Source organism: Trichomycterus rosablanca, chromosome 2 (genome assembly GCF_030014385.1).
Source record: "Trichomycterus rosablanca isolate fTriRos1 chromosome 2, fTriRos1.hap1, whole genome shotgun sequence".
Taxonomy (NCBI): domain Eukaryota; kingdom Metazoa; phylum Chordata; class Actinopteri; order Siluriformes; family Trichomycteridae; genus Trichomycterus; species Trichomycterus rosablanca.
In genome coordinates this window covers 17,492,614-17,504,995 of record NC_085989.1, presented here as the reverse complement: position 1 = coordinate 17,504,995, position 12,382 = coordinate 17,492,614, and the positions used below count along the sequence as shown (strand labels likewise).

The window sequence follows — 12,382 nt, the reverse complement described above, 5'->3', positions numbered from 1 at the left end:
AACTAATGTGTCATTCATTTAAACCTTAGTTTTATGCACCCAATATTTTTGAACATTGGAGTTTTTATGAACTATATTGAATTGTTCTTTAAGAACAGCCGTTAAACATTTTACAGTGTAACAAGTACGGTATTTATCGCCTTAGCTAACTAACAGTGTCCTCCCTTCATATACAAACTTCATATTATGCCATTTATCCACACTTGTCCAGTCAGGGCTCTCCTTCCAGGAGGCTTTATCTGCAAGTCTGCAGCTATAGCCCACTCACACATCCTGGGTGGTATTATTAGTGTGTATGTGGGTCTGCATGTGACAATTGTGCGTATTCTTTGTATACGAGTAAATGCACATGTACGTGAATGTGCACATGTTTAATTCCGGAGTGCTACATGGTCTAAATGGCCCAGTTAAAACACTGCTAAAACTAGATTCTTCCATGCAACCTCATACCTTCTGCCGGGAGGCCCCCAGCACCCTTTCCAAATCTACAGTTGCTGTGTGAATTACTTCTCTGATAATACTAGATTATTCCCTTTTTTTAAATATAAAAATTCAACGTCTTATTGAATTGGTGCAGACGTATTGTTTCGTTCATGGATCGCCCATGAAGAAGGTAAAGGTCCGAAGAATGTTTCCGACATGACAGACCTGCACTCCTGCAGCGTTACCTACAGCTTCACGTATCATCAGCAGGAGAGAAGGACGACTCCTCTTAATCGTCTGCCTCCTCTACAGGACTCCCATCTGAATGTCTTCCTTCGTCCTCTTCCTCCACCACCGACTGAACCTGCAGTCGTCTTCTCCCCACCCTCTCTACTCCCACTACCTCCTCTCCTCCGTCATCATCCTGTCCGTCCCCAGGCCGTTCCCCATCCTTTATCTCCTCCTGCGGCCCCTGAACGATGCTTTCTATGTGGTTGTGGTTGGGTTCCTCCTCCTGGTCTGGCTCCCCTTCCAGGGTGAGCTGAAATTGAAACTTGTCTGTGCAGGAGTCTATCTCGTTATCAGCAATTGGAGGGGGCGAGGGGCTTTGGGGGATAGTGCTCTGGTACCAGTCCCGGTTGTCCTCAAGGGTGTCCAGGATTTCCTGAGCATCAGGATGCACCAGGTCGCCCCATGTCTCCCACAGAGGGTGCACAATATAATCGATAAAGCCCACCTATGACATAAAAGAAAAAGACAGGTTAAAAATTAGTATTTTAACAGTGCATCAATATTTATCTTTTTGTTCATCACTTTATCCTAAACAGAGTCTAGTGTCACTGCATTAAGCTGGGCACAAGGAGGGAATACTGGGTAGGATTCTTGTATCTGTTCACTCTTTGTGAGGTTTTTTTGTTACTACAGTGTACATGGTTTCCACTAAATACTTTTATGCAAACCCCCCAAAACATGCAGAAGGTGAATTGGCTACTGTTAACTCTAAAATGCATAGTGGTAACTTCATAAAAGAAACTGGCACTCTCCAGGGTGTCTTCCTGTCTTGCACCCAGTGTTTCCAGATGGCACCAGACCTACTGTTACTATGACATAGACAGGTTTGTTTGTTTATTAGGATTTTAACGTCATGTTTTACACTTTGGTTACATTCATGACAGGAACAGTAGTTACTCATTACACAAGATTCATCAGTTCACAAGGTTATATCTAACACAGTCATGGACAAGTTAGTGTCTCCTATTCACCTCACTAGCATGTCCTTGGACTGTTGGAGGAAACCGGAGCACCCGGAGGAAACCCACGCGGACATGGGGAGAACATGCAAACTCCACACAGAAAGGACCCGGACCGCCCCACCTGGGGATCAAACCTAGGACCTTCTTGCTGTGAGGTGACAGTGCTACCCACTTAGCCACCGTGGACATAGACAAGTAAAACTGAATGAATAAAAATAGCTAGAGGTTATTGTAGACACACTATATTGCCACAAATATTCACTCACCCATCCAAATCACTGAATTTAGGTGTTCCAATCACTTCCATGGCCACATGTGTATAAAACCAAGCACCTAGGCATGCAGACTGCTTCTACAAACATTTGTGAAAGAATGGGTCGCTCTCAGGAGCTCAGTGAATTCCAGCGTGGTACCATGATAGGATGCCACCTGTGCAACAAGTCCAGTGGTGAAATTTCCTCGCTACTAAATATTCCACTGTCAACTGTCAGTGGTATTATAACAGATTGGAAGCGATTGGGAATGACAGCACGTAAAATGACAGAGTGAAGTCAGCGGATGCTGAGGCACATAGTGCGCAGAGGTCGCCAACTTCCTGCAAAGTCAATTGGTACAGACCTCCAAACTTCATGTGGCCTTCAGATTAGCTCAAGAACAGTGTGTAGAGAGCTTAATGGAATGGGTTTCCATGGCCGAGTAGCTGCATCCAAGCCTTACATCACCAATCGCAATGCAAAGCGTCGGATGCAGTGGGGTAAAGCACGCCGCCACTGGACTGTAGAGCAGTGGAGACATGTTCTCTGGAGTGACGAATCACGCTTCTCTGTCTGGCAGTCTGATGGATGAGTCTGGGTTTGGCGGTTGCCAGGAGAACGGTACTTGTCTGACTGCATTGTGCCAAGTGTAAAGTTTGGTGGAGGGGGATTACGGTGTGGGGTTGTTTTCCAGGAGTTGGGCTCGGCCCCTTAGTTCCAGTGAAAGGAACGCTTAATGCTTCAGCATACCAAGAGATTTTGGACAATTTCATGCTTCCAATTTTGTGGGAACAGTTTGGGGATGGCCCCTTCCTGTTCCAACATGACTGCACACCAGTGCACAAAGCAAGGTCCATAAAGACATGGATGAGTGAGTCTGGTGTGGATGAACTTGACTGGTCCTGACCTCAACCCGATAGAACACCTTTGGGATGAATTAGAGCGGAGACTGCGAGCCAGGCCTTCTCGTCCAACATCAGTGTCTGACCTCACAAATGCGCTTCAGGAAGAATGGTCAAAAATTCCCATAAACACACTCCTAAACCTTTTGAAAAGCCTTCCCAGAAGAGTTGAAGCTGTTATAGCTGTAAAGGGTGGGCCAACATCATATTAAACCCTATGGATTAAGAATTAGATGTCACTCAAGTTCATATGCGTGTGAAGGCAGGTGAGCGAATATTTTTGGCAATATAGTGTATATTATTATTTAGTATCGTTTATTAGACATATTTTTAAAATCTGCAGGCATTTCTGCTAGTAATAACATAACTGTAGTATAAGCCTGCAGGTCTTATAGTAGTATAGTATAGTAGTATAAGTATGTACAGTAGTATAAGTATAAGTCTGCAGGTCTTATAGTAGTATAGTATAGAAGTATAAGTATGTAGTATAAGTATAAGTCTGCAGGTCTTATAGTAGTATAGTATAGTAGTATAAGTATGTACAGTAGTATAAGTATAAGTCTGCAGGTCTTATAGTAGTATAGTATAGAAGTATAAGTATGTAGTATAAGTATAAGTCTGCAGGTCTTATAGTAGTATAGTATAGTAGTATAAGTATGTAGTATAAGTATAAGTCTGCAGGTCTTATAGTAGTATAGTATAGTAGTATAAGTATGTAGTATAAGTATAAGTCTGCAGGTCTTATAGTAGTATAGTATAGAAGTATAAGTATGTAGTATAAGTATAAGTCTGCAGGTCTTATAGTAGTATAGTATAGTAGTATAAGTATGTAGTATAAGTATAAGTCTGCAGGTCTTATAGTAGTATAGTATAGTAGTATAAGTATGTAGTATAAGTATAAGTCTGCAGGTCTTATAGTAGTATAGTATAGTAGTATAAGTATGTAGTATAAGTATAAGTCTGCAGGTCTTATAGTAGTATAGTATAGAAGTATAAGTATGTAGTATAAGTATAAGTCTGCAGGTCTTATAGTAGTATAGTATAGAAGTATAAGTATGTAGTATAAGTATAAGTCTGCAGGTCTTATAGTAGTATAGTATAGTAGTATAAGTATGTAGTATAAGTATAAGTCTGCAGGTCTTATAGTAGTATAGTATAGTAGTATAAGTATGTACAGTAGTATAAGTATAAGTCTGCAGGTCTTATAGTAGTATAGTATAGAAGTATAAGTATGTAGTATAAGTATAAGTCTGCAGGTCTTATAGTAGTATAGTATAGTAGTATAAGTATGTAGTATAAGTATAAGTCTGCAGGTCTTATAGTAGTATAGTATAGTAGTATAAGTATGTAGTGTAAGTATAAGTCTGCAGGTCTTATAGTAGTATAGTATAGTAGTATAAGTATGTAGTGTAAGTATAAGTCTGCAGGTCTTATAGTAGTATAGTATAGTAGTATAAGTATGTAGTGTAAGTATAAGTCTGCAGGTCTTATAGTAGTATAGTATAGTAGTATAAGTATGTAGTGTAAGTATAAGTCTGCAGGTCTTCAGCACTTACAACTGGTTTGTAATTGGATTTTGGCATTTTTGTTAAAAAGTAAATTCTTCAATTTTTATATACTGGAGGGCTTTTGAACATGAACTATCTGTTTTAACTTTTGCAACAGCGTCTCAATATGAATTAGTCCAGACTTTCACTCTGCCACTCCAAAATCTTAACTTTGTTTCTTTTAGCCATTTAGAGGTGGACTTGCTTGTGTGCTTCGGATCTTTGTCCTGCTGAATAACCAAAGTACTTAAGCCAACTTTAGGTCACAGACTGATGGGCGGACATTTTCCTTCAAGATTTTCTGATAGAGTACAGAATTCATGATTCCATAAGTTATGACAAGTCGTCCAGGTCCTGCGCAAGCAAAACTGTCCCAAACCATAACACTACCACCACCATGTTTAACTGTTGGTATGATTAACTGTTAAAATTCCACCTTTGACTCATCCCAAAAGTCTTAAAGGCCATCTAGAAATAGTTTGGCTAATGCGATGTGAGCCTTTACGTTCTTTTTGGTCAGCAGTGGATTGTCCATTGCAAATCTCCCATGGATTTCATGTTTGTGCAACTGTGTACATTGACCTAACTGAGTTATGGCCTGCTCTTTACTTGATGTTCATTTGGGTTGTTTTGCGACCTCCTGAATGCGTCTTTGATAAAATTGTGGTAGGCTGGCCACTCTTGGGAAGGTCCTCCAAGTTTTCTCTGATTGTGGATAATGGCTCTGTGGTTTACTTGAGTCCCAGAGCCTTAGAAATGGCTTTGTAACCCTTTCCTGACCGGTAGATTTCATTTACTTTGTTATGCATCTCTATTTGAATCTCTATAAAACCTGGCTTATGTTATGTGCCTTTTTTGAGACATTCTGGCCTGCTTTACACTGCCAGTCAGGTTATTTAAGTGATGTTTAGATTTAAAGGGTTTGACAGTAATCATGCCTGGATGTGGCTGGTAAAATTAAACCCAGTCGTTAATTTAATTTGTTTAACTGGTTGATTTTATTAGCATTTAATTATCATTATTTTCTGATTATTGGGGTTATCTTTGTCTAATATTAAAAGTAGTTTGATAGAGTTTAAAATTGCATTTGTTATACATCCATATTAAACATTCATTGGATCCCCTGATGTCTATGACTGCCCATACCATTATAGCTTCCAGCTACTCAGTTACACTCACAAAAGCAGGACAATAACTGCCCCCTTCCACAAGTATACACTGTCTAGTGTGTATATACACCGATCAGCCATAACATTAAAACCACCTCCTGGTTTCTACACACATTGTCCATTTTATCAGCTCCACTTACCATACAGAAGCACTTTGTAGTTCTACAATTACTGACTGTAGTCCATCTATTTCTCTACAAACCTTTTTAGCCTGCTTTCACCCTGTTCTTCAATGGTCAGGACCCCCACAGGACCACCACAGAGTAAGTATTATTTGGGTGGTGGATCATTCTCAGCACTGTAGTGACACTGACATGGTGGTGGTGTGTTAGTGTTTGTTGTGCTGGTATGAAAGGATAAGACACAGCAATGCTGCTGGAGTTTTTAAACACCTCACTGTCACTGCTGGACTGAGAATAATCCACCAACCAAAAATATCCAGGTCTATGACCAACTCAAACAGCAGCAACAGATGAGTGATCGTCTCTGACTTTACATCTACAAGGTGGACCAACTAGGTAGAAGTGTCTAATAGAGTGGACAGTGAGTGGACACGGTCCTGATCCACTCATACCAGCACAACACACACTAACACACCACCACCATGTCATTGTCAATGCAGTGCTGAGAATCATCCACAAGAAACAGATGAACTACAGTCAGTAACTGTAGAACTACAGAGTGCTTCTATATGGTAAGTGGAGCTGATAAAATGGACAGTGAGTGTAGAAACAAGGGGGTGGTTTTAATGTTATGAGTGATTGGTGTATGTGTGTGTGTGTGTGTGTACCTGACTCTTCTCCACAGATGCAGTGTGTTCATCACACATGGGGCTGATCTCCATCCCACGCTCACGCTCTTTGTCACCCTGCCTGAAGAACTCTTCCATGATGCGCTCTGTCCACTGCCTGTACACCGCCAGAGGCTTTGTGGGGTTGCTAAGGTCGGCACAGTGCACCATGTTTCTTAAAACCTACACAAATACAAAACACACGTATAACTCACAAATATGACAAATAGCATTGTTTGTTTGTTTATTAGGATTTTAACGTCATGTTTTACACTTTGGTTACATTCATGACAGAAACAGTAGTTACTCAAGCACGCTTAAGCTGAACGCCTGTGATCTTTGATCCCTCAGATGGCACTGCATCAAGAACCACCACTCAACAATAGCTGATATAACCACATGGGTGAGGGATTACTTTGCCAAACCTTTGTCAAGCACTATAATACGAAGTTACATGCACATTGGTCTCCTCGGTGCCAAAACATCTTTTAAGTGTGGTGAAAAGGAATGGCAACATTACAAAGTGGTAAATGCTGTACTGTCCCAGCTTTTTTTGGAATGTGTTGCAGGCCTGAAATGAGGGAATGGATGTTTATTAATAAGTGAAATGAAGTTGATCAGACAATACATAAAACATCTCAGGTTCATCCTGTCTGCAATGAAAGACAAGTCAAACTCTGTGTTTTTTATTATTTGCATTTTCCATGCTGTCCCAACTTTTTCTGATTTGTGGTTGTCTATGTGTCTGGTTATTTGAACAAGGAAAACCCAATTCATGAAGCAACTGAATTAACAATTTGTGTGCACATGCTACCTTCAGATGTGGTTTGGAACTTCAGAGTAAGTGTTATAACTAGGGACACACAAATAAGGATAGATGTACTTTTGCTTTATGTACTTTTGTAGTCTCACAGACAAGCTGTTGATATTTACACTTTTCTACTGTAATGGGACAGAACACACCTCACCACAGACTCACGAAATGAAGCCTTGCGCCTGAACCCACTTGGAGGATACTTAACTAGGGTAGAACAATACTGAGCAAAGAGCTACAAATAGAAAAGGAGAAAAACTGATACTAAGTGTCCTAGATAACAGAAACTAAAACAAAAGAGACCCAAATCAAAACCCACAGCTCGAAGCAGAAAGTAGAAAGAACAGATAGACCAGCGCAGTCGTTCACACTCTACATGCTCACCCAAAAGAGAAAAGAAGGGCGTTTGCCCTTCTGTAAACATCAGAAAACTCAATTGGCAATATGCTTACCCCTGAGGAGCATCAGCAATAATCCCTTAATGAAATGCACAACCACACAGATACATAGAAGAAGATAGATTAAGGAGAAAAGGTGAAAACTGAGATATCACCAAACTAGCTACTTGATCCACCGGCATACAACAACCTGAGCTCTTGGGAAAAAAAGAGAGAGGAACCAGGAGTGGCTATGAAAGGAGCAGAACAGCCACTTTGTTAACTGACAAAGCCCAAATCCAGTGTAAATACATTTGAGTCTGCTTATTGTCGTCTCTGGAGGCAGCTCTACCATCTAGGGAGGTTTGGTTCCAAGAAAAAGAATCAAAGAATGCTGGCAAAATAGCCACAATAAAAAAAAGAAGTTGTCCAGCTCAGTGTACTGGTCCTGCAGAGCGTTAAGGTCTCTGATACACACAAACAGCACAAAACAACAATCCTGGTATTTAAAGAGATCTTTCCAGCTGCAGCAAATTAATGCTGATGAGGTGCAGAGACTGCCTGCTTAAAGAAAGTGGCATAGTTAGACATATACACTGATCAGCCATAACATTAAAACCACCTCCTTGTTTCTACACTTATTGTCCGTTTGATCAGCTCCACTTACCATATAGAAGCACTTTGTAGTTCTACATTTACTGATTGTAGTCCATCTGTTTCTCTACATACTTTTTTAACCTCCTTTTACTCTGTTCTTTAATGGTCAGGACCCCCACAGCACCACCACAGAGCAGGTATTATTTAGGTGGTGGATCATTCTCAGCACTGCAGTGACACTGACATGGTGGTGGTGTGTTAGTGTGTGTTGTGCTGGTATGAGTGGATCAGACACAGCAATGCTGCTGGAGTTTTTAAATACTGTGTCCACTCACTGTCCACTCTATTAGACACTCCAACCTAAATGGTCCAACTTGTAGATGTAAAGTCAGAGACGAGCACTCATCTATTGCTGCTGTTTGAGTTGGTCATCTTCTAGACCTTCATCAGTGGTCACAGGATGCTGCCCGTGGGGCACTGTTGGCTGGATATTTTTGGTTGGTGGATTATTCTCAGTCCAACAGTAACAGTGAGATGTTTAAAAACTCCATCAGCGCTGCTGTGCCTTATCCACTCATACCAGCACAACACACATTAACACACCACCACCATGTCATTGTCACTGCAGTGCTGAGAATCACCCACCACCCAAATAATACCTGCTCTGTAGTGGTCCTGTGGGGGTCCTGACCATTGAAGAACAGAGTTAAAGGAGGTTAAAAAAGTATGTGGAGGAACAGATGGACTACAGTCAGTAATTGTAGAACTACAAAGTGCTTCTATGTGGTAAGTGGAGCTGATAAAATGGACAGTGTGTGTAGAAACAAGGAGGTGGTTTTAATGTTATGGCTGATCAGTGTCTGTGCCTTCATATCCTCTGCTGGCCATAATGGCATGGCAGGTGAGCATGATACTGTAACATGTGCCCCCTGCTAATCTTTATGGCAGGTAGGCCGGTTACTGGTTGACTTATTGAAAATGTGGTATTCTTTTTCTGGTCCCTTTCAAACTGCTCTAGCAGCATATGCACATTCAGCTTAGTGACAGACATGAAACAGCATGACACAAATTTACAGAACTGGATGGCTAACTGCTCAATCAGGCTGCAGCACTCAATACCAAATGCAACATCATCACATAAACTCCTTATTTGGAATGTCATGGATTGAGTTGTCATAGCTAAGTATCTAGCCCATTTAGCAGAATACCAATCATCAGTACAAACAGTGTAAAGCACACAAATATGGTCTCTGGAGCATTCTGACAAATGTAACAGATAAAAGTTTATCAGATGCTATCAGAGGACTAACAGTTACTACATCATCATCATCATTTTCATGCTATATTGCTACATTATCCTGGTTAGTGCTGCGGCAGTACCACATTCATCTCTGGGCCTTGGCAACCCCCCTCCTCAGACAGAGCCAATGATTCATGTATGTAGACCCCCTGACCAGCCAATAGTACCACTGGGGATTTGAACCATGAATACTAGTGGTAGTGGGATAGTGTAATTCACCACTGCATCACATGAGCGTCCTACAACCTTTAAATGTTTGTTTTTTTGGGGCATTTGGGTGGCACCATTGTAAATTACGTTAGTTTGGTACCGGTAGGATCCATGGCTCAAATTCCCAGCCATGCTATCAGCTGGTTATGCAGCTACATACAAACTAAGAGTTGAAAGAAAAATGTCTACTCAAAGGAAAAGCCATAAAGGAATGGTTTGTTTGGTATCAGAGAACTCAACTTGCCTTGCATTCTAAATCTTAACCTTCTCCAGCACTGTAGGCCAACATTAGTACTTGACCTTACTAGTACTGACTGGAAACAAATCTTAATCATGCTCTTAGTTCTAAAAAAAAAATGAGACTGTTAGAGCAGCAAATTGAGGACCAGTTCAATATATAATATCAGAATGTCCATGCATTTCAGCTTTACTTAGATCTGACTGGCCTGACTGTATGTGTGTGTGTGTGTGTGTTCTCACCTGTATGCGGTCAGTATAATGATCAAGTAGCAGTACACCTGAGCTGGTCACTTTCTTAGTCTCTACCATTGTCTTCAGATCAGCCAGCAGACTCATATGCTTGGACATGTCTGTTGCCAGTACCTTAACACAACCAGGAATAAAGATTGTTAAAAAAGATTGAAAAATACCACTTTAGGATTTAAATGAAACAAAGCAAGTCAAGAATGTCCCACCATGTCGATAACCAGTTTGCGCAGGCTCTGACGTTGCCTTTTTGTGAGGTTCTGGAATATGTCACAGTTCTCTTCGTGAAGCAGCTTGAAGCCTACAGCCAGGTGATGGTTCTCCAGAACTGACTCATCATTGTACATCAGAGCCAGCTCAGAGTCTGTAACAGGCAGGAGGAAGAGGTCAGGTAAATCAAGTGTGTAAATGCTGATTTCATTCCAACTTATTTAGAGAGATGACAACATAATAATAACAATAATAATAATAAATTAAAGATATATAACAGGTGCAGATGTTTTAGACAGGTTTACTGCATGTACATGTAAGAGTTACAGCATGGACCCAGTGGTGACTAGCTGTACCCCCCTGCACTCAATGGCATTATCATCATAATCAAACGTATATACCAGGGTGTCTCTTCCTGAGGACCACCTGGCTTAGTTTAGCATATGAAATAAGAAGAGCAGAAACAGCTCTCACAGGTTCTATAATAAGTAATCAACAGCCATCACAGACAAAGGGATCGGCCTAGACATGAAGGTGTTTAAAGACAATTAGACCAATTAAAATGGAGGTGACAGTTCCATCTTGTCTGCACTGCTTTGAGGTAATAAACATCTGTTACAGGAAACCCATAAAAGGGCAAGAGCGGAAGCCCATATATGGCTGTTCTTAAATGTATATATGTTGTGGGTTTTAACACCGAATTGTTCAGTCTAGCTCCGCTGTTCCCGAGGTACACTTCGTGTTCTTTGCCACTGCATCCTGTATTAAAGATCACCATTTTTACCAAGTTGGAGAGACGTCCTTCTGTTCCATCATTTTTTTCCTTACATACATGATAGCGTTACTGCATGCTATCATGTAGAGCATGTAGAAGAATGCTCAGAAGGTTCAGTTGATTTGGATTTGGGATTAGTTAGGAAGAGGGGAAAACTAATTAAATAGCAACTTTAAATTAGTGAAAAAAATAGGGAAAATTAGACCAGTCATTTCTCATCAAATTTTTGATCAGTGAATTCATAGTGTTAACCAAGAATGGTACAGGACTGAATGCTTGACTCCATACAGTCTGGGTTTGGTGGTATGCCCTAAAGGTTGAACATCTGTTGGGTCAATCAATAAGATCTGTTCTGATGGGAGTATCAAAATCCAAAGAGCATGAAGGGTTCATTGAATAGTTTATTAAGTATGAAAATGGTGTAAATCATATAATATAACCTTCACAATCACTAAATCTCAACACTTTAAAAAGGATTTGGACTGTCATGTGTAGACTATCATCATCAAAACATAAATTTTGGAATATCTTTTGGAGGAATTGTGTTTAATCTATTGTCAAATCCATGCTGCATCAAAGAACTTTGTTCTAGTTGGTCAAAGTAAACCAAGAGCTTACTACATTACACCATGTTTTACTGTCACCCATGTGTACCTTATAACAAGGTTCTTAATTGACGGGTCTGGAGTAATTGCAACGACAAGAAATCACTACAGACTTTATTGAAGACTAGAGCGGATAACAACTCTATTATTATTTAATTGTTTATTTATCTATTTATTACCAGTTATGACTTTTAGATTATTTAATTCTGTGTTTGTATGATTTGTGTAAATCGTGTATTTATTTAAAGTATCCTCCAGGCCACCCAAGAAGGATGGGCCCTGCTGAGTCTGGTTCCTCTCAAGATTTCTTCCTGTAATTTTCAGGGAGTTTTTCCTTGCCACAGTCGCCCTCGGCTTGCTCAACAGGGGTTTTTGTATCTGTTGGTCCTGGATTTTGTAAAGTTGCTTTGAGACAATGTATATTGTAAAAAGCGCTATATAAATAAAGTTGACTTGACTTAATTATATTCACAAAGAGCCGCTGTGATAAAAATAAAGATCTCTGGCTTACATTGTCTATTGGGAGGACTTACTGGTATTAATGAGAAACTGATTGGAAACTCCAGGATGGTCCACATCATGGATGGCAGCAGCAAACAGTGCAGCCAGAATTTCCAGATCAGTGAAGACAGCCTAATTAAGAGACATAACAGAATCTACTACAGTTTCC

General features: G+C 40.4%; 1 protein-coding gene across 2 annotated transcripts in view; it reads right to left on the bottom strand.

Moving 5' to 3' along the window:
• Positions 1 to 12: 12 nt before the first annotated feature.
• pde4a (phosphodiesterase 4A, cAMP-specific) overlaps positions 13 to 12,382 on the bottom strand; it is a 179,441-nt gene continuing 167,071 nt past the window's right edge. For both annotated transcript variants that reach the window (XM_063012026.1, XM_063012031.1), the window contains 5 exons: positions 12,246 to 12,345; positions 10,332 to 10,486; positions 10,117 to 10,239; positions 6,339 to 6,521; positions 13 to 1,159 (listed from right to left, as the gene is read on the bottom strand). In XM_063012026.1, coding sequence (XP_062868096.1) covers positions 713 to 1,159; positions 6,339 to 6,521; positions 10,117 to 10,239; positions 10,332 to 10,486; positions 12,246 to 12,345 — 1,008 coding nt within the window. In that variant the 3' untranslated portion in view covers positions 13 to 712. The remainder of the gene's footprint in view (positions 1,160 to 6,338; positions 6,522 to 10,116; positions 10,240 to 10,331; positions 10,487 to 12,245; positions 12,346 to 12,382) is intronic.